Source organism: Cyprinodon tularosa, unplaced genomic scaffold (genome assembly GCF_016077235.1).
Source record: "Cyprinodon tularosa strain WSP-4 unplaced genomic scaffold, ASM1607723v1 ctg538, whole genome shotgun sequence".
NCBI lineage: Eukaryota > Metazoa > Chordata > Actinopteri > Cyprinodontiformes > Cyprinodontidae > Cyprinodon > Cyprinodon tularosa.
In genome coordinates, this window is record NW_024039272.1 from 202,958 (window position 1) to 223,135 (window position 20,178).

The following is a 20,178-nucleotide window of genomic DNA, read 5'->3' on the forward strand; positions in this document are numbered from 1 at the left end:
TTTGGAAACTTGACTTTTAAAAATCGTATTAATTTCAAATCCCGTTTTAAAGAAATTAGCTCGACTTTTCTGGAACAGAAATAAAAAAATATGAATAATCTTTAACAAAAAAATAAAAAATCAGTTAAATTAATCTTGCGATTATTAATGGGTCACATTATAAATGACTCATAATCAGTTTATCTTGCTTTCCAAAAATGTCGAACCAAATTTCTCTCCATAAACTCAGAAAACTTCCAGGTCTCCAAATTAAAGCGTCAGTTTTTGCCACCGTCATCCACCACTGCTGACTGAGCTGGACCGATTCGCTTGGAGCAGCAATGAATCATGGGAAACGGCGGGCCACATCAGACCCCTCCTTCACATGTGGAAGAAGACGGACACATTTGATTGGCTGCAGGAACTGAGGCGCCGTGATGATCTAATCATCTGCAGCTGAAAATTCCTTTAAATACGTTTTTATTTTTGTTGAATATTTATTTGTTTGGTTTTTCTGAGCTTGAAAGTTGTCCTCAAACGTCACGCGAACAGGAGTCTGATCATGATCTAAAAACTGGAAATCTGCTGGTTTTGTCCCCTCTGAGCTCCTGTAGAAGGCCTGACAGCCAACGTGAACATGACCGAAGCGTCTCTGAACCGATCCTTCTTCGCTGGTCCTCAGACGGCCTCCTCCAGCCCCGCCGGCGCTGCGGCGGGCTCCGTCTGCAGCTTGTCCGATTCGTGCCACCTCATGTGTTTGCGGTACATCTTGGCTCCGCCCAGGTTCTTCTTGCAGATGCTGCAGAAGTAGGGATGGGCGTCGGAGTGCACGTCGATGTGGTAGGTGAGCTCCAGGGCGCGGCTGAAGCTCTTGCTGCACAGCGGGCACTGGTAGCGGACGCCCGTGTGGGTCAGCCGGTGGCTCTTCAGGGCGCAGAGCTGCTTGAAGGCCTTGGGGCAGTCGGGGCACTGGAAGGGCCGGGCGTCGGTGTGCACGCGCTGGTGGCGGCGCATGGCGCTGGAGAAGGTGAAGCTCCTGCCGCAGACGCTGCAGGTGAAGGGCTTCTCCCCGGTGTGGATCCTTTGGTGCTCCGTCATGTGGACCTGCTGGATGAAGCTCTTGTTGCAGACGGGACACTGGAAGGGCCGCTCGCCGGAGTGGATCCGCAGGTGTTTCTGCAGCGCCGAGGCCTTGAAGCAGTTGCGGCCACACACCGGGCAGCAGTGCTTGGTTTTGCCGGCGGCCGGCGGGTCGGAGCGGCTCTCTGGACCTGCTGGGAACATGGAGGCTTGGTGAGCTGATCGTCGGACCTCGGCTCCGATACGCCGCACTCAGACCGGTTCCGCTTTGAGCGCGGCGTGACGAAGCAGGAAAATACGGAGCTAGATCTGCCTCAAATTTCACAAATACACGTGATTCATATAAGCACAAAAAATAATCTACACACCGATTGATGCAAACACACAAGATCCATAAATAAACAGAACAAGATTCACCGCCAAAGTATTTCTAGTCCTTAAACAATTATAAATTAAATTACAGAGTAACTGTGGCCTTTAAAGTCGTACGTAAATCATATATAAATCTCAAATCATTCTGGCTTAAACAAGTATATAAATGTCCTGTTTATTAGACAATATTGTCCCATTTTTCTCCGTTATCTTCTGCAGGCCAGTTAGTTCTACGTCAGCCTGAACACCTAAATTCGGCCAATAATATATCAACGGTCATCTGTCAATCAAATGTTTTCGGTCATAGCATCTTGATTCATGTGTCGCAGCTAATATACGCAACGGTTGAAACCAGAATCCTTTCCTTTCCCATTGAGTTGCGTCCCAGTGTTCACGGGGATGGACGTCTGTGTCTTCGGCAGGCGTAGAGCTACCAGAACTGGCAGCGTTGCGAGGCAAGGGCTCAAACATGTACGGCTAGAAGCCTTCTACACCAAACCAAGCTTCTGCCGCCCTGGCGTCCTCTTCCACAACATCTTCGTCCCCCGCTTTCCTCCTCTAAATAAAAAATGGATGACGGAGGAGACTCATCCACGACCTCCGACACTAAACTCTCCTCCTCTTGCATGTTTCCTCTGTCCATAGCGTTCCTTGACAGCGTCGTTTCTAAGTCACCAATTTAGTGCTACTTGGTCCCAATGGAATTTCCCATTGGGAACCTGCTAGCACTAAGATGCTAACTGGTTAGCAGGATGCTTCCCACAAACCAGCCACAACCAAACATGCTTGCGAACCTTCCGCCACAACAATCCCACCCCCTTGATAATCGACCAATCACATTCACTTTATTCACTCGTGTAAAGTCGGCCACCACTCTGGAGAATTCGGAAATGCAACGGTTGGAACGGCCGCTTCCCTGCGACTTTAAACTTCACTGCATGTGTGGATTTTTGAGACTCTCCTGACGTTTCATTACAGTTGAAACCAATCACAGAGCTCTCTTGTATAAGCCAATCACAAGAAAGTAATCCATGTGGGATGACAGCACCTGTGCAGTCATGTTAACCAATGAAAGCTGTTCCACATCCACCGCTCCTCCTCCACACGTCACCGTCCATCTACGTTTTCTCCGTCCGTCAGTCAAAATACGGAGCTGAGCTATTTTTAGCTCCGGTCCGGCCAGGTCCACATCCGTGATTGCAATCACACCAAACAGGAAAAAGAATGGAGAGAAGATTCGGTTTGTCATATTAAAATATAGTAACGAGAGATCGCTAACTTTTAGACTGCTGGAGGACATAGGGACCCCTTTTTCATCATTCTGCTTCATTCTATCTCTATTCTCCCACTCTGCAGAATCTGTTAGTTCAATCTCTAACGTTCTGCTCTCTCTGCTTTTTCTCATAGTAGCTTCATCTGGTCTGTTCCTGTTTGGCTGTGACTCCATCCTGGAGAGAAATATCAGCTGTGCTGCTGCCATCAACACCTTTGTTTCTAGATGTTGGAGCTTGGCCTGTTTTCCAGTGTAGTCCTGTTTCTCTGACTGTGACTAACTGGATGTGTTCTCTTCATCCTCTGACATGAAAGCCAAAGGTTTCTTCCTGTTCAAAGGGAGTTTTTCCTCTCCACTGTCGCTACAAGCATGCTTAGTGTGAGGGATTGCTGAAGAGTCAATGAGTCGATGCAATCAGCTGGTTTTCCTTGGATAGAAAACTTTGAATCAATCTGACTGGATGATCTGGTGAACTGGAAAGTGACCTGAGATGACATGATGTGAATTGGAGAAATAGAAATAAACTGAATAGAATTAACTACTAATTAGAGCATAATTCTTCTATATTCGCAAAAACTAAGAGCGTTTAATTAAATGATTGGATGCAAACTATTACTTCCAACAACCAGGAAGCAGATTTAAATCATTTTTTTTACCAAGAGGCTTAAACGTTTAATCAAACCAAGTCACAAAAACTTCCAAGAGCGCATCATAAAACTTTAAAAGGAACGTTTTATCTCCGGCGGACTGGATGAAGAGACGGCGAGTTTGGAGGTAGAGAACAAACCGATGTTGGATGATTATTCCTGCTGCACCTAGTTTGACCACCAGAGGTCAGTCTCGTTTTGTTTGACAATTTTGTTTCCACTTCCTTTTTTTCCCTTGATATACCTGAAACCGTTACAGTTGTTGGTGAAAAGGCAGGATGCTTCTATTAAGTGATCTCCCTCCCATTCAGAGCTGCCAGCGGCCAAAGCGATCAGTAGAATAGAATTTTAAAGCTTTATTTTCAATTTAAGTCATTGTTTTGATTTTATTCTCTGTATTTCTACGGTGGTCGATGTTTGCTTGTTGCTAAACTAGTTGTTGAAGTGCATCAATAAAGAAACCATCTGTGTTTTGAATGGGCGGCATAATTACTATTAAAGACTCACCACGAAAAAAAATGATGTTTGGTCAGAAACGTGTGAGATAGATGCTGATTGTCAGATTAAATTATGTCACATTAAATTAAGCTTTAATGTCTGCATGTTTCGCTCCTCTGGCCGTAAGCTGGAGTGAAGGATGTGGAATCTGGGGGTTAGTCTTTCTTCTGATTGGTCATACAGTGGAACTCTGATTGGTTGCAAAGTTTACAAACCGCTGGTACTTTGTAATTGAATTTATAATTGTTAATGGAGCAGAAATACTTTGGCGAATCTTGTTCTATGCATGCATGATTCACATGTGTGTTTTTGTGAAAAGTGAAACTGATCTAGACTCAAAACATCTGAAAGATAAAGATCTGCTTTCAGAGACCCGAGGTCCGATCCAGTCCTCGTTCCCTCGGTTCCTTGCCCCTGTCCTGCCTGGTGGGTCGGAGGAAAGTTAAAGACCTCCATTTAGTCGGATCTGGACCAGAGGCAGGGAAACGGGTCGGAACGAAGACCGGACCGAGCCGGAACCAAAGCAGTACCGGAGCGCTCCGGCTCCAAACGCTCCTCCTCCCCGTCGGAGTTGATCAAACCGCTGACATCCTCTCCCTCGCATCCGTTTCCTCCCTGGTCGCCATGGTTACCAGCAGCAGGTCCTTCTTGAGAGGTGGGGGGGCGCTGGGGGGGCAGAGGAAACACATCGATCAACTCCAATCGGGCCAGAACCCTTAGTGCCTGCTAGCGAGTGGTTCCGGGTCAAAGCGTAGAACTTCCTTCAGTAACCCGAAACACTCGCTGTCAGGAAAACTTTAAAAACCAGAAGATCCTCATCAGAACCCAGAACCTGGGATGGATGACCGGAGTTTTTAGCCTATTTTTGGGGCTCTGAAGTAACACTAATTTGAACCAAAGCACTCTTAGAATACGGGTTGGTTTTTTTAATACGGTTGTGCTTTTCTCAATAACAAAAAAAAATTGACATTGTGAAAAGGATACAGTATTTGCTAGGGGTGTAAATAATAATCGTCTTGTATCGATGCATTGATACGTCCGCAAGAAAATCGATTCATGTTTTTTTTTCTTCCGGTCTATTTTTATCCATTTGCTCCTGGGCGTAATTCTCCCTCCCGTACTGCGGTGGCGCTAGACCTATTTTGCCCTCCTACCGCGCTTCCTGGTTATACTCTTACAGCAGTTTGTTGCAGTGAGCTTGACGCAGACATTTTTAAATTATGCTCAATATTGAAGCGTGGTCTGTGCTACACGCTGTGGGTCTAGATACGGCCGAGGCGGCGAGGAAGTGGGGGCGAGTTTAGTCCGACGACGGAGGGACATGAGGGCCAAAAAGAGCGGAGATCCAGGTGGAAAAAGGGTCCCAGCGTTATGCGCACCTCGCTCTTCTGGCGGGTCAAACTTCACGAGTTGTTTTCTGCAATTTCATAAAAACAAACCAAGCCGGCCTCCTGTTAGCGTTCAGCTACAATTTGGGAGAGGAGCAGCGGAGCGTCTGTGGAGGGGGCGGGGCATCTGGAGCCGAGGTATTGCATTGAACTGATTGCACTGATTTTATGCAGTATTTCTGATGCAAGGCCTTTCAGAATCTATAACGCAGGGGGATTATTATATTTCAGTGAATGAGGTTTTTATAGGAATAGGTGGAGTAAAACTTTTCTACTTCTGTTATTTGCTGTTGTTTCTCAAATAAAATGCATAACAATATTACAGCTTTCATTGATTTATTTCAAATTTGAAACATTGTCTAGCCTGTAAGGTGTAAAAAAAATAGAACCAATTAATCGAATCATATCGTGGTGTATTCCTGAGTATCGGAAATAAACGAATCGTTGGGTCAGGAAATCGATACTGAATCGAGTCGCCATGATGGATGTGATTTACACCCCTAGTATTTGCTTATTTAACCCCTTTAATTAAGTTATGGTTCATCAGAAATAATAAATTAAACAAGTAAACAAGCCTGATGGAGATCCTTAGGGACCCCTTTTTCATCATTCTGCTTCATTCTATCTCTATTCTCCCACTCTGCAGAATCTGTTAGTTCAATCTCTAACGTTCTGCTCTCTCTGCTTTTTCTCATAGTAGCTTCATCTGGTCTGTTCCTGTTTGGCTGTGACTCCATCCTGGAGAGAAATATCAGCTGTGCTGCTGCCATCAACACCTTTGTTTCTAGATGTTGGAGCTTGGCCTGTTTTCCAGTGTAGTCCTGTTTCTCTGACTGTGACTAACTGGATGTGCTCTCTTCATCCTCTGACATGGGAGCTGGCTCGGAGCTCGTCTGCCTGGCTGTGTGTTTCCTGGACGGGGCCGCCTGTGGAGCTGGTTGACAGTTGCCTTTTGTATCTATGCTTCTTTTTCTATGTCTGATGGTCTAAACCCTGATGGTTTAGAACCTTTTAGCACTGCTGCTGGTTTTAACCAACCTGCTTAGTTCATCCTCATGCTTTTATTTTGAAAGTGGACTGACAGGAAGTGGGCTACAGATCTCCAGAACTCAAACTGGGAGGTAAAAACCGTAGAGCCCAGACCAGATCCCGTTCAGAAGTACAGGTTTCTCACCTGATTGGCCAAACCGTCTCCCTCTTCCTCCTTCTTTTCGGTCTCCTTCCTCTTCTGACCTCCAGTCCTCATATGGAACCAGAACTCCTGAAACAAAAACCAGAGACGTTCCCCTCAGAACCTGATCCGGTTGGACCGAACCAACATCTGACGTCAAAGAAAACCTTAAAGATGGAGCTGGAGGTTCTGGTTCACCTTGTCTGCCGGGTCGGGGAGCCAGCCCTCCCGGATGTGGACCCCCATGTGCTCCCGCAGCAGGCAGGGCTTCAGGAAGCTCCTGGAGCAGATGATACAGCAGTGCTTCCTCTTCCTCTGGTTGCCGGAGGTCAGCGAGCGCGGTGAACCGGGTCCGCCCTCCGCCACCTCCTGGACCTTCGGGCGATCCTCTGATGTGGACGGGTCCGGGACGCCCTCGGTTCTGGTGGGGCTCTGGTCTGCAGAGCAAAGAACACAGTGAGGATGAGGAGGATGAGGAGTCTTAGGCTGAATTCAAATCCAGCGGCTGCATCCTCTGAAGGCCAGTTTCGAAGGTTTGGATTCTAAGACTCCTGGTTACGCAGCCGACAAACGCGTCCTCCTTTTAACGGACGGGTCCGCTGTATCCTCTGTTACCTGGGATATCCCAGGATTCATTGCGAGTACAATCAACCCGGCTGCTCCGTGCTCCGAGGAAAAAGGGAAATGGCGCCGAACAGTGGTGAATATTGGAAGTTCAGTTTAATATAATCCAGTAAGTGAATAGTTCCGTCTGAGATTAATGATAATAGTTGTTTTAATGGTTATAGAGTCAGATATGTGGCGGTAATGTTTGATTTATCTAAAGGTTTTTATCTGTTATTGTATAAATGGGTTTGGCTGGAATTTAAGGACAGATTCTACTATCTCTGCAGAGTGGGGGGGGGGGGCTATAAATCTGATAGGGGTTTTATTTTTGTATTGATATTTTGCATAATTTAAGTATTTTTTGTTGTTGAAAATAAGAGATTTTGCAGATTTAGATTTTATACATTTCAATTCACAAGAACGGACAAAGTCCCCAGATGTTATTCTGGCCCCTCCCTCTTTACCCAGCATGCATCAGAGCAGACTTTTCTGTTCTCCAGACTGACAGCTGTCCCAGCATGAACCGTTTTCAATAAAAGTACGTTTTAAGATCATTTTAAGGTGAGAACATTATACTTCAAGCTTCACTATATGGAACATTTAGTGTTTCAGTAAGTAATTTAAAAAAAAAATATTCAGAAGTTGAGAGGATCGCGGCGGCCGGGGCCACCGCTAGCCCGTCTGCAGCAGCTGGTGTTCAATAAAAAGATAAAAATCGTCCCACGGTTGGAAAAAACAGAAAAAAAAAAAAAGGTACAAAAGAGCTGAAACAAAAAAAAAAAAAAGCGAACAGAGAGTAGAAAGTATGGAGCTACTGTAGAGGCTCCGCCTCCTACAGAAACAATACATCAACCAAACAGGACAGTTCTGGCTTTCTCACCGTTCTGCGAAGGCGGCGTCTCGTCTCCATGGGAACGGACCTTCGGCAGCTCGTCTGGTATCTGGAACAGAAACAAGCTTCAGCTCTAAACCAGAACCAGCCCGTTTGGATCAAGACATGGCCCAGATGTTCCGACCCGATCGCCCATCTGAGGAACCGAGCCGTCTAACAGAACATCTTCTGACCCGATTCTGATGACTAATCGGTACCGACCCTGTGAATCACCTGTTGTTCTGCCGGCTGCTCCGGGCCGTCTCCCGGACCGGCGTCGGCGGGTCGGTCCGGCCTGCTGTGGATCTCCTGGTGTTTCCTCAGAGCCCTCAGCACCATGAAGCGGCTCCCGCAGACGCCGCACTGGAACGGCCGCTCTCCGGTGTGGGACCTCATGTGGTCCTTCAGTCGGGTCGACCGGCTGAAGGAGCGACCGCAGACGTCGCAGGCGAAGCGGGTGGAGGCGTGGCGGTGCCGCTCGTGCTCTTTGGCCTCTTTGATGGAGGAGAAGTCCTCCTGACACGGGAGGCAGCGGAGAGCAGCTTCTTCCTGCGGAGTCAGAGAAAGCAGCCGCCTCAGCGTCGGCGCCGACCAGGCAGAACCTGCAGGGAGCCTCACCTTGTCCAGGCTCCCATCTGCGTGCTTCTGCAGGTGCTTGTTGAGGAGGCTCGGCCGGTTGAAGCTCCTCCCGCACAGCGAGCAGGGGTGGAGCTTGCGTCCTGTGTGGTTCCTGACATGATCCCTGAAAGACGAAGCGGAGTAGAAGGTTTTCCCGCAGAGTGAGCAGGCGTGCTGCTTCTGCTCCTCGTGGGTCTTCTGGTGGTCGGAGAGGCCGCTCCGCGAGGCAAAGCGTTTGGGACACAGCGGGCAGGAGAACGGCTTCTCGCCGGTGTGAGTCCGCTCGTGCTGGACCAGGTACCGCCGCTGCACGAAGCCCCGCCCACACAGGGAGCAGGTAAACGGCTTCTCGGGGGAGTGGATGAGGAGGTGCCTCCGTAGGCAGGACCTCTGGGCGTAGCTGACGCCGCAGTCGGGGCAGGTGTACGGTTTCTCCCCGGTGTGAACCCGCTGGTGGACCAGGACGTTGACTTTCTTGGTGAAGCGTTTGCCGCAGATGGAGCAGCTGTGGGGTTTGTAGCCGTAATGCGTGGCTACGTGGTCCGCCAGGCGGGACGGACCCGCAAAATCCCGACCGCAGATCGAGCAGACGTGGCGCCGTTTGGGCTTAGGTGGATCTGGAGCCGTCGCTGAGCCTGGGGGGGGGGGGACAAAAACATTCAGAGTTAGAGAACAAACCTGAGTGAAGTTGCTCCCCCACCTTCCTCAAATCAATTTAATGATATTGATAATAGTTTGTAGAGGTCATCAAAGGTCAACCAGTTCTGCTTTCGCTTTGAAGATATTAATGAAAAGGTAAAGGTCTAAAGGTCAACCAGATTCCAGCTTTCAAAAACCTTCAAAGCAGCGATAGAGTTGATTCCTTCCCGCTATCATCGCAGCTCCAACCCCTTTACAGGAGAACAGAAGACCTCACCTGTTCAGCCAGGCCAACTATTCCCTCTAACGACCCCCCTTTCAGAGACATAGACAGGTATGGGGCATTGCAGGCTAACAAAGAAGCCAAACGACCCCCATTCCAAAGGGGGGGACCCGTTCATCCGTTTTTATTTGCATGTTTTCTAGACTAAAACCAGGCTTTGTTGGGCTGCTGGATAAAACCTGGAACTAAACGCTATTTCTGACATTTGGATTGAAAAATCTTCCTGGATGGAAGAGAAACGTCATCAAACTTTGAAACAATGTCCAGAGGATTGTTTTTAACTTTTTTGGAGTGGAGCGTAATGATTGTTTGCTCACCAACGTCTACACCCTCTCGGTCTCTTCTAGAAATCCTTCTGCGACCAAGAGTTGGTTCACGGAGTAACTTTAAATATTAACTGAACCAACGACAACATCTACCTAAAAAAATGATAATAATAAATCTGGATATGAAGGCTTTTACTCATGAATGTGCACAGAGTTCTCACTTCTCCCCCATGGTGGGGCCCTCTGGGGTTGTCAAAAGTATCGATACTCAAAAAAGTATTGATACTGAAACGTTGTATCCGGATACAATACTTGTTTTTAAAAGTATCGATACAGTGCCACCACCAGTGGAACCTAAGCAGTTATTCATCTAAAGTGCAGAATAGAGGAAAATGCACTTTCTGAAAACTGTGGGATTGAATAATTCTACGCACTTTTCAGTTTCACACTTTTGTTTTGTAAGAGGTGCAGCTGCTGAGAATTATTTTTGTTTCTTAACCGGTTTGGTTAGCGTCAATACTATGTGTGCAAAGCATAGCCAGGGAAGGGACACTTCATTTCATACATTTTTTTTATCAAGCTTGCTTAATATTGTGCACAGCATACAACCTTTATTGTATTTATTTATTGTATTTTATTTATTAATGAGTCTTTGTTTTTATCCTTGTGGTATCGAAAATGGTATCGAGTATCGAATATTTTCCCTAGTATCAGTATCGAGTTGAAAAGTTTAGTATCGTAATGATCCCTCTGTCCTTTTCTCTAGATCTATTCTCTATAGAAGCAACCACAGATGTCTGAGCATAGAAGCTGAAACTCGTGAACTTCCTGTGGGGCAAACAGCTCTGACCTTCCTCAGGAAGCTGCTGAATTTCTTCTCCATCTTCCTGATCTTCCACCTTCACTCCGTTCATCTTCTCTCATCAAGGCCTCTGGACAAAAACAAATGGAGCTGATTTTAAATTCACTGATTGAACAATAAACAGCAAATATTCAGACTAAATATTGATAAATGTTATTTTCTGATATTTTACCTTTCTGGCTGCGGTTTGGTCTGTTTTCAGGTTTCTCTTCTTCTTCTTCTTATGAGATTTTATGGCGGTTGGCAAACTTGTGAAATGTGCATTACCGCCACCAACTGATATGGAGTAAAGCAAGTTTCAGGTTTCTCAATTGTTCATCTGGGATTTAAATTTCACCAAATCAACAATGATTCAAAACATCTGGCAACAGATTTCAGCCAATCAGAGAATAAAGAGCGGTATCGTTTCAGCCAATCAGAGAGCAGTAACGGATGTCTCTTTAACACCACCAAATAACGAATAAAACATGATTTCTCTTGTATCAAGGTTCAGCTAAAATCCAACATGATACACAATGATAGAAAACAGACCGATTCTACGCTTAAAAGATCTACAAGTGTCTGTATTTAGCTTCTAAAATCAAGTCGGAACCGGACCGAGCAGCTAGCTAAAGCTAACAGAAGCAGTTCGGATGGTTTCCACCGCCGCAGCTCCAGTCGGTTTCATTAAAGGATATAATCTGTTAGATTAAAAAGTGTTTGGAGATTTCCCGGGTTCAACTTGGATATTTTCCTTTAACGATAGCAGAGAAGAAAGAAGTCAGAACGAAAAAAAGAAAACAGTAAGAAAGGAAGTAGTTACTGAAACCATATGTGCTCAGTGCTGCCACCACTGGCTGGAGGTTGGTACTACAACAACAGTAGAATGAACCCTGTAGAAGAGCAGCAGCTCTAACTCCAGAATAGAATTTAAAATCCTCCTTAAAAGGCCAAGCTCCATCTGATATCAGAGATCTGATTGTTCCGTATGTTCCCAGACATCCCAAGTTCCAAAAACTAATTTCAGGGAGATGCTTATCAGCCCCCCACCCCAAAAAAAACACACACCGCGGGGAAAAAAGACCCGCACCGTGCCCCATACATACACACTTAAGGTCAGCAACTTCTCATCAACTGTTTATTAACTAACAGTAATTTTTTAAACACAGAATTCGTCTTTCATTTAAATACTTTCAATCTTCTATCCTTGAACATCAGTTGTGCTTTCTGTTTCTCATGGGACTTCAGCATACAGTGCACCTCACCATGATGTCATCATTCAAGACAGCGGCCTACGGGGACCAGTGCCCCTGTAGATCATGTAGATCTTTTAGTTATCAGCCTGTGGAGCTGGTTGACAGTTGCCTTTTGTATCTATGCTTCTTTTTCTATGTCTGCTTCTGTCTCCTTGAACCCCAGTGGGCCTCAGCAGATGGCCGCTCACACTGAGCCTGGCTCTGCTGGAGGTTTCTTCCTGTTCAAAGGGAGTTTTTCCTCTCCACTGTCGCTACAAGCATGCTTAGTGTGAGGGATTGCTGAAGAGTCAATGAGTCGAGGCAATCAGCTGGTTTTCCTTAGATAGAAAACTTTGAATCAATCTGACTGGATGATCTGGTTGAACTGGAAAGTGACCTGAGATGACATGATGTGAATTGGAGCTATAGAAATAAACTGAATAGAACTCTTATTCTAAAACTCTCCATAAAACTAAAAGCTTAGGAAACTCACTTCATTTTTTTTTATTAATTTTACCCCTCAAAAGGTTTACTAAGAATTCGTTTTAATATTGATGACAATAAAAGCATCATCCTGTGAAGGTGATGTAGAAACGATAGACCAAGTCTTCTTGAAATCAATCAAACCGAAACATTTTGGAATTGCTTAAAAAGAGGGATCAAATAAAAAAATTGCACTTCCTGTATCTGTCTCTAAAGATGTGGTAACTGTTGAAATACTATTGAAAAACAAAACAATAAAAATCTGTTTTAACCAAATTCTGTGCTCAGCAAAATTCTTCATCCATAAACGAGTGTTGAGATCCTGAATATAACCAAACTTTTCCTTTAAAAACTGAATCATCTGTTTATTTCTGTTGTCTTTGACCAACGATGTTTGTTTAGTGTTTGAGTTACTTAAATGTGGCAAAAACGGGAAAAAAAAACAAATCGGGGGCGGGGCCTTTTTCAGGTATTCATAATGAACATGTTGGTAATTGGTCAGTTTGATAAACTATCTGCTTCCAATATTTGCATTTGTTGTGATTAAGATGATAAAAATTATTTCTGTAGCAGGAAAGATGAAAACTAACTGATTGGTGTTAAAAAAAAATGGCGGAGTGTTTGTGTGTAATTGAAGGCATACAGGTGTTTTTAATAACATCTGGTTTTCAGTTAATCTGCAGAGTAAATAACTCCAATTCACAACACGTGTCATCATTATTAGTGATGCTGAGATGAAGCCTCATGAGGCATTGAACCATTTGGCCAAATTGCTTCAACGATCCCCAGAGTTCATGAGGCTCCATGTGAACATGTCACCACCTACTGGTGGACAGCAGAACTACAGTAAATTATAAAATCTGTGATTTTTTGCAATTGTTTTTTTTTTTTTCCCCCGTTTTAAGTTCCTTTGAAATTGTTAATTGTTAGTGTGTATAATAAAATCTTTTGTAATTTATTATGTAAAGTGTAAAATTTCTAAGAACAATCATTTAAGGTTCACAGTTTTTCTAGCCTTGTGAGACCATCCTGATCTCGCGAGCTTTCAAGGTTTCACTCGCAGATCAGTCTGGAGACTCTCCGTTAAAGAAAATTTGGAGCCGTTCACCAAACGAACGTCCAATCAGCGTTGGCTTTGAGGCGGGTTGAGGTGTGACGCAACGAGAAGCGCGACAGTTCAGTTTAAAGAACGTGGCGGCTTCAGCCGATGAAACTAGCGTTAGCGTGGCTATCGAGCAAGTTTTATTGGAATTACAGAGTATTTCTTCACTGAAAGAAGAGCAAAACACTGCTCTGGAGGCTTTTCTCAGAGGAAAAGATGTTTTTGCTCTTCTCCCGACTGGTTTCAGCAAGAGTTTGATCTATCAATTGGCTCCTCTTCGTCGTCGCTCTGTTAGTACGTCATATGCTTCGTTGATCTGATTGGTTTATTTGGCCCGTCTATCACCAACATAGGCCAATCAGCTAACCAGTATTTTCGCCCCTTCCCAAAATTACTTCAACGGAAGGTTTCCAGATGGATATGCGGAGCAAATCCATCTGGCGGAGTCAGGTTACAGTTTTTCTGCCATTTTAGTGAAATAAACTCAAGCAGACAGTGAAAATGTGCAAATTGGGCAATGAGAGCAAAATTAAAGGTGTTATTCGTTTTTATTCAAACATAATAGTTTCCCCCTTTTTTTTTGTTTTTAATCAGGTTGGAAGTTTTGTTCAACCAATCTTTTGGCTAAACTGACCTAATTTGGCAGCGATTTTACCCGATCTATATTTTTACCAGAGCAAACCATTTCAAATTAGTCTCATCAGCCAAAAATAATTAAGTTTAATCGCAACTTTTCAAAAGTTAAAAGCAGTTCTTGAACCATCGACCTCTAGAGTGAGAGCCCAGACGACGGCACTCATATGGATCACTGTGGAACGGAGAAAATACTCCTTACTACTGATGTGTTCACACTAACTGTGTCCGGTGGTTTCCTCAGATTTTGATCATTACATTGTTTATTCTCACCAAAATAGTTTTAAGCAACTAGATTGGTTGTTTTTCCAACCAATCTATTCTTAGAATCTATCCAGCTGACAGCAGCTCTCCTCCAATCTCCTCTAAACACTCCGGGTTTAGAAAGCAGCAGATTTTATTAATGCTCTAATGTTAAATATCCTCCAGTAAAATACAGATGATCTTAATTTTCTTTATTTATAATTATATTTTACATCAAACACTCAATAAAATGGCCACCCTGGGCTACTGCTTCTTCTTCACCACATGAGCGCAGTCATATTTGCCTCGAACCACAGTCAGTTTGACTCCAGGCAGGTCCTGGGTCCTCCCCCCCTGCACCAGAACCACGTTGTGCTCCTGCAGGTTGTGTCCCTCCCCGGGGATGAACACCACCGCCTCCTTCCCGTTGGAGAGCCGCACCCGAGCGCACTTCCTGTTGGCCGAGTTGGGCTTCTTGGGCTTTCGGATCATCGTCTTCAGGATGACCGCTTTGAGCTGCGGGCGGCCGAAGGTGGCGCCCAGGGATTTAGGGGGGGGCTTGGGCTTCCCCTGGCGGTGCATCTGGTTGAGAGTGGCCATGGTCCTGGAGAGGAGGGGGCCCGTCCAGGATGAGGTGAGCTGGGACACTGCAGACAGAGGAGATCAAACAGGTTTAATTTACTCCCAGAACATTTATCTGACTGAGGAAATAATTCTGGTTATTTAGTTGAATTCAGAAAATAAACTTTTTTTTCAGCCTGCAGGTGTGGAAACTATTGTGGGAAAAAGAACTGTTGAACCATTCATCCCAGTTAAATAATCGGAGATCGATGGATTTCACTCAGTTGGATCTTTATTTCCATCTTTGCAAAGAGAGAACAGTTCATCATTATTGCTCGGTAATCAACCCTGTTCTGCCTGAGCAGCGTTCGTTCCTCCTTACTTACAATAATGGAAACTAGTCAGAGTCAAAAGAAATGAGACACTTTGGTTAAACTGTAACATGTTATAAATAAACCTGAGAAAGAATCTGGTTTGTTATGGGAAGAATCTATGTCTGGTCTTCAAACATTTATTCTTTTTTGTTTCAACATTTTTTTATTTTATTTTTTCTTACTTGCTTTAATTCTGTTTTATCTTCCTGTATTTTAATCATGTAAAGCACTTTGCATTGTCTTTGTACTGAATTGTGCTATACAGATAAATTTGCCTTGCCTTACAAGCTAACCTGACTCCCCCAGATGGATTTGCTCCGCATATCCATCTGGAAACCTTCCGTTGAAGTAATTTTGGGAAGGGGTGAAAATACTGGTTAGCTGATTGGCCTATGTTGGTGATAGACGGGCCAAATAAACCAATAAGATCAACGAAGCATATGACGTACTAACAGAGCGACGACGAAGAGGAGCCAATTGATAGATCAAACTCTTGCCGAAACCAGTCGGGAGAAGAGCAAAAACATCTTTTCCTCTGAGAAAAGCCTCCAGAGCAGTGTTTTGCTTTTCTTTCAGTGAAGAAATACTCTGTAATTCCCATAAAACTTGCTCGATAGCCACGCTAATGCTAGTTTCATTGGCTGAAGCCGCCATGTTCTTTAGACTGAACTGTCACGCTTCTCGTTGCGTCACACCTCAACCCGCCTCAAAGCCAACGCTGATTGGACGTTCGTTTGGTGAACGGCTCCAAATTTTCTTTAACGGAGAGTCTCCAGACTGATCTGCGAGTGAAACCTTGAAAGCTCGCGAGATCAGGATGGTCTCACGAGGCTAGCTTTCAAACATCTTCACGTAGGGGAATCGTTTGGTCTCGCAGGTGAAACAGGCTGCGTAAACTAATACTGATGCTATGAGAGTCGAGGCTTTGAGGCGTGTCGAGTAGAGGAGGGGGGCATCTCTGTATCGAGGCTTACTTCCCCCGGAACTTCGGCAAGCATTTAAACAGCCTCAGAGTTCAGTCAAGATGTGGGAGTTTGGAGGAGCTGCTGTCTGTTGGATAGATTCTAAGAATAGATTGGTTGTTTTTCCAACCAATCTATTTGCTTAAAACTAGTTTGGTTTGATTAAACAATATAATGATGGAAATCTGAGCAAGGTTACAGCTGTAACATTGGGTTTTAAGGAGCATTGCTTGCTGAAGAACGTTCATCTTGGTGTGAGAGATGGACTTCCACTCCTGACGTTGGTTTAAGACACAACTGAGACTTTAGAAATTCGCAATAAAACACAACAATTATTCTGGCTAATGTCAGGGGTTGACTTTCACGTTTCATTTGCCCAGAAACAATTTTTACTTGCCCAGTATAATGTTTGATAAATATAGTTCCTAATATTCATTTTTGTATAAATATCAATGAAACATGTTTGTTTTTTAAAAGTTTTTTGCAATTCAGTATTTTTTAAGTTTCCAGGTTCCTGGTGTGTATCTGCATGCGTCAGATAATGAACTCCAGCCTACATTACCGTGTTAACATGCTTTTCAATCCTTCCTGCACATTCTTTTCAAACTAAACTTTGCTTTAAACTGTTGTGTGCTTGGAAAAATATAAATTATAATGTTAAAAATATGTTAAAAATCAAAAAAAAAAAAAATGACAGGTTAAAAACTTAAGATAAATCACAAGACAGAAGTCAATGTCACAAATGAATAACTTTTATTTTAGAGTCACGGTATGTTTATACAAGATAATACTATTAATATAATGTGACTTTTCTAGAGAATCATTATACATAGTTATTTTATTCAGGGTTTCCACAGTCTGACATCATTTCAGAATTCCCTGACTTTTAACTCAGGATTAGTTTTCCCTGACAAAATAAATGACAATAATAATAACATAACAGGTCACCAATCTAACATGTTTGGCTCTATAACATCTAAATGCACCTCTCCAATGTCTAAGAGAAAAAAATTTAATAAACATTTTTTTAATATATGACCTGCATCACTGTACAGAAGATAGAAATATTTACACTGTGCGCCTGGCATATGATTATGCCAATTTTCCTAATCCCTGACTGATAATTTTTAATCTAGGGTGGAGGGTAAAATAGGTGGTGGGGGTGTTACTCTACTTACATTTTTTGCCTTTTTGTTTTTTAGCCTGCTAATTCAAAAAAAATGTATCTCATTCGCGCCAATTACCGGACAAAAATCACACCATCCGGCGGGAAATCCTGCGGCTTTTTCAAACCACGCAAGAATGTGTACAAAACAACAAAAATGGCGCCGGTAGCGCTTGTGGGTCATTTTCATCGAATGTCGTTGATTTTAAAGTACTTTTGAGTGATAAATATTTTATTTTGCGATCATTGCACTTGCCTGGCAGGCAAATGCTCTCCCAACAATAAAAAACTTCTTGCCCCGGGAGATCGGGCGATGGTTAACATCGAGCCCTGCTAATGTGACTAATTTGTATTGTTTGCCCTAGAATGAATATAGATTGGATAAAAACACTGTAAAAGTAGATTGATTGGTTTAACCAAAGGATTGGTTGAACATATAACTTCCAACCCAATTAAAACAAAAAACTGTGGAAAAGCTATTATGTTTGAATAAAAATGACTAAAACCTTTCATTTTGCTCATCATTGCCCAGTTTGCACACTTTCACTGTCTGCTTGAGCTTATTTCACTAAAATTGCAGAAAAACTAAGAACCTTAAATGGTTTTTCCTCTTCTAAGACATTTTATACACAAAAAAATCACAACTAGATTACTAACTGTAGTTCTGCTTTCAACCAGTAGGCGGTGCCATGTTCACATGGAGCCTCTTGAACTGTGGGGATCGTTGAAGCAATTTGGCCAAACTGTTCAATGCCTCACGAGGCTCCATCTCACCATCATTCCTAACTAGCATAGATCAATATATGAAATAAGAGAAATCTAAATTTTCAGGTCACAGAAAGTCACCTTGAATCAGCGTTGTCAGCGCCGGTCTGAGGCTCCACAAGGACGACATTTCTGAAACAAAGAATGAAAACTAAAATCAGAAAGTTAAAAACAGAAGAAAACCTCAGATTTGATATTTGATGATATGGGGAACTTTTAATAATCATATTGCTTAATTCTACCTTATATTCCTTAAAAAAAAATTCGTCTCAGTGCTCATGATTGTTATTTTTTGGACCAAATAGTTAAATAAAGTTATTAAGAAAGAAAAGTTTGACTTGAGTTATAAACAGTTTTAATTATATGTTGTAATTAGGCCACCCTCAGAGGGCTTTTTATTTGTTTTAAATTAATATGTTCCTTCAGTGCTGTTCTGTCATTAAAGTAATAGTCTCTTTTAATACAAAAATATGTGTGTTGAAAATAAAAACATGAATTTTTCTATTTAGGCTAAAAGTAAACTTTGTATGATGTTTGATCTTTTAAAGGAATACTAGTGAAACAGTATAAAAAATTAACAAAAAGTAAATATTTTACATTTAACAGCATATATGTGTGCTAACAATGCTAGATAATGATTTAAAAACTCCAAATAGATATGAGACCAAATAAATAAAAATTATTTGCTTTTTATTGTGTCTGATGGTTTTGACAAAAAAAAAGTAATAACAGGAAAAACTATAAAAAATACAGACTTAGGAGGTTGCACCGGTACGGTAAACTTGGTCTGACAATATACCTTCAGATTTTGTAATTCAACTAACTTTTTATTTCAAAATTAAAACCAAGAATCAGTGATATATATATATATATGTGTGTGTGTGTGTATGTATGTGTGTGTATATTTTTAGAATATAATAATAATCCCTTTATTGTCCCAGTCAGTAAATTCTGGTTTAAAGCAGCAAAATATTACAGCAGAATTGGTCACACAACCGTGGATCTTAAAAGTGTATAAAAATAACAGAATAAGTGACAATATGGTAAAAAGTTTTTAAAAATAAATTCAAATAAGGTACAGTTTTTACAAATATATAATTCAGTGCATCTGAAAAATAAATAATCAAGATACAGCTGTGGACATTTTTACAGTATTTCAAAGTATTTTTCCAGTACATATATGTATATATATGTATAAAGTGAGGGATATGTGTGTATACCTGTAGAAATATGTTTGCTTATATAGTAATAAAAAATATTTAAAAAAAATCAGAAAAAAACTGTGAAACTTAGTTTAATATTTCAGGTCTATGGTCATTCTAGCATATTTACGGATATAAAAGTTAAATGAACATTCATGCCAAGAAAACTAATGAATCTGATGAGAAATCATGTTTTAAACCGTTTAGGTTTGGATGATTTGGATCAGAACCGGAGCTGAACTGGACTTTGATCAATTCTCTAAAATCTGCGTTTTTCTTAACGGAGTCTGGCGATGCTAACGTTAGCTAGCTTCAACCGCGGTCCTTATTCTCAGATTTCTAAAAGCAACAAACCTGCTGAGATGATCCAGAATCAGCGCTCTATAGAGTCTGATAATCCGGAACAATTAATCCGAACCGAAAACAGATTATAATCCAGCTCCGCAGCGAGATAGAAACATTTCTACAACTATTTAAACGAAGGACATCACGCCGCAGGAAGTACTTAGTAGGTCAAAGGAGCACTTCCGGTTTGTTCTTATTCTGGGTTTTTTCCCTTCTTCTTGTGAGGTTTTATGGCGGTTGACAGACTAGTTAAAGTGCACTACCGCCACCAACTGGTGAGGAGTAAAACAAGGAAACAGGAAACAAGACCCTCCCTAGAAATAAATAAGTAAATAAAAGAGAAATAAAATAATATTTTTCCAAACTGTTTAACTTAACCAAACATAAAGACTTAATCACATTTGCCCTCATAATTTCTAATTTATCTTTTATTTATTGTCACTCTGCCAGTTTCTGATGGTCCTACTGGTTTTCCCATCATGTTTTCAACCATTTCCCAGTTTTCTGGAACTTTCACTATTATTCAGATTTTTTTTTTCGGTTTTTCTTGTCGTCTGAGCACTACCATTGATCACT

The 20,178-nt window shown here is 42.5% G+C and overlaps 3 protein-coding genes across 4 annotated transcripts; all 3 read right to left on the minus strand.

The window, feature by feature from the left end:
* Positions 1-601: 601 nt before the first annotated feature.
* Positions 602-8,043, minus strand: LOC119796145 (zinc finger protein 239-like). Of its 2 annotated transcripts, none has more exons than XM_038304564.1 (5): positions 7,895-8,043; positions 6,607-6,845; positions 6,412-6,498; positions 4,380-4,515; positions 602-1,250 (listed from the first exon to the last, which is right to left on the minus strand). In XM_038304564.1, the coding sequence occupies exons 2-5, from the start codon at positions 6,652-6,654 to the stop codon at positions 658-660; spliced, it is 864 nt and encodes a 287-aa protein (XP_038160492.1). In that variant the 5' UTR covers positions 6,655-6,845; positions 7,895-8,043; the 3' UTR covers positions 602-657. The 2 variants fall into 2 exon arrangements, with proteins under 2 accessions (XP_038160492.1, XP_038160491.1); XM_038304563.1 differs by having other exon boundaries at positions 602-1,253.
* Positions 8,044-8,055: 12 nt separating this feature from the next.
* On the minus strand, positions 8,056-10,762 carry LOC119796144 (gastrula zinc finger protein XlCGF8.2DB-like). The gene is made up of 3 exons (XM_038304562.1): positions 10,726-10,762; positions 10,542-10,623; positions 8,056-9,138 (listed from the first exon to the last, which is right to left on the minus strand). The coding sequence occupies exons 2-3, from the start codon at positions 10,603-10,605 to the stop codon at positions 8,093-8,095; spliced, it is 1,110 nt and encodes a 369-aa protein (XP_038160490.1). The 5' UTR covers positions 10,606-10,623; positions 10,726-10,762; the 3' UTR covers positions 8,056-8,092.
* A 3,657-nt stretch (positions 10,763-14,419) lies between these two features.
* On the minus strand, positions 14,420-19,795 carry mrps12 (mitochondrial ribosomal protein S12). The gene is made up of 3 exons (XM_038304558.1): positions 19,612-19,795; positions 18,137-18,187; positions 14,420-14,875 (listed from the first exon to the last, which is right to left on the minus strand). Exons 2-3 carry the CDS (start codon positions 18,183-18,185, stop codon positions 14,493-14,495), a joined length of 432 nt encoding a protein of 143 aa, XP_038160486.1. The 5' UTR covers positions 18,186-18,187; positions 19,612-19,795; the 3' UTR covers positions 14,420-14,492.
* Between the last annotated feature and the right edge of the window lie 383 nt (positions 19,796-20,178).

Coding starts and splice junctions, on each gene's coding strand:
- LOC119796145 (XM_038304563.1), bottom strand. CDS start 6,654: ATGGGGGTCCACATCCGGGAGGGCTGGCTCCCCGACCCGGCAGACAAG. Junction 6,499..6,606: donor TCCCCGACCCGGCAGACAAG/GTGAACCAGAAC, acceptor TTTTTGTTTCAG/GAGTTCTGGTTCCATATGAG. Junction 1,254..4,379: donor TTTGGAGCCGGAGCGCTCCG/GTACTGCTTTGG, acceptor CCATGTTCCCAG/CAGGTCCAGAGAGCCGCTCC.
- LOC119796144 (XM_038304562.1), bottom strand. CDS start 10,605: ATGAACGGAGTGAAGGTGGAAGATCAGGAAGATGGAGAAGAAATTCAG. Junction 9,139..10,541: donor TCAGCAGCTTCCTGAGGAAG/GTCAGAGCTGTT, acceptor CCCCCCCCCCAG/GCTCAGCGACGGCTCCAGAT.
- mrps12 (XM_038304558.1), bottom strand. CDS start 18,185: ATGTCGTCCTTGTGGAGCCTCAGACCGGCGCTGACAACGCTGATTCAA. Junction 14,876..18,136: donor GCTGACAACGCTGATTCAAG/GTGACTTTCTGT, acceptor CTCTGTCTGCAG/TGTCCCAGCTCACCTCATCC.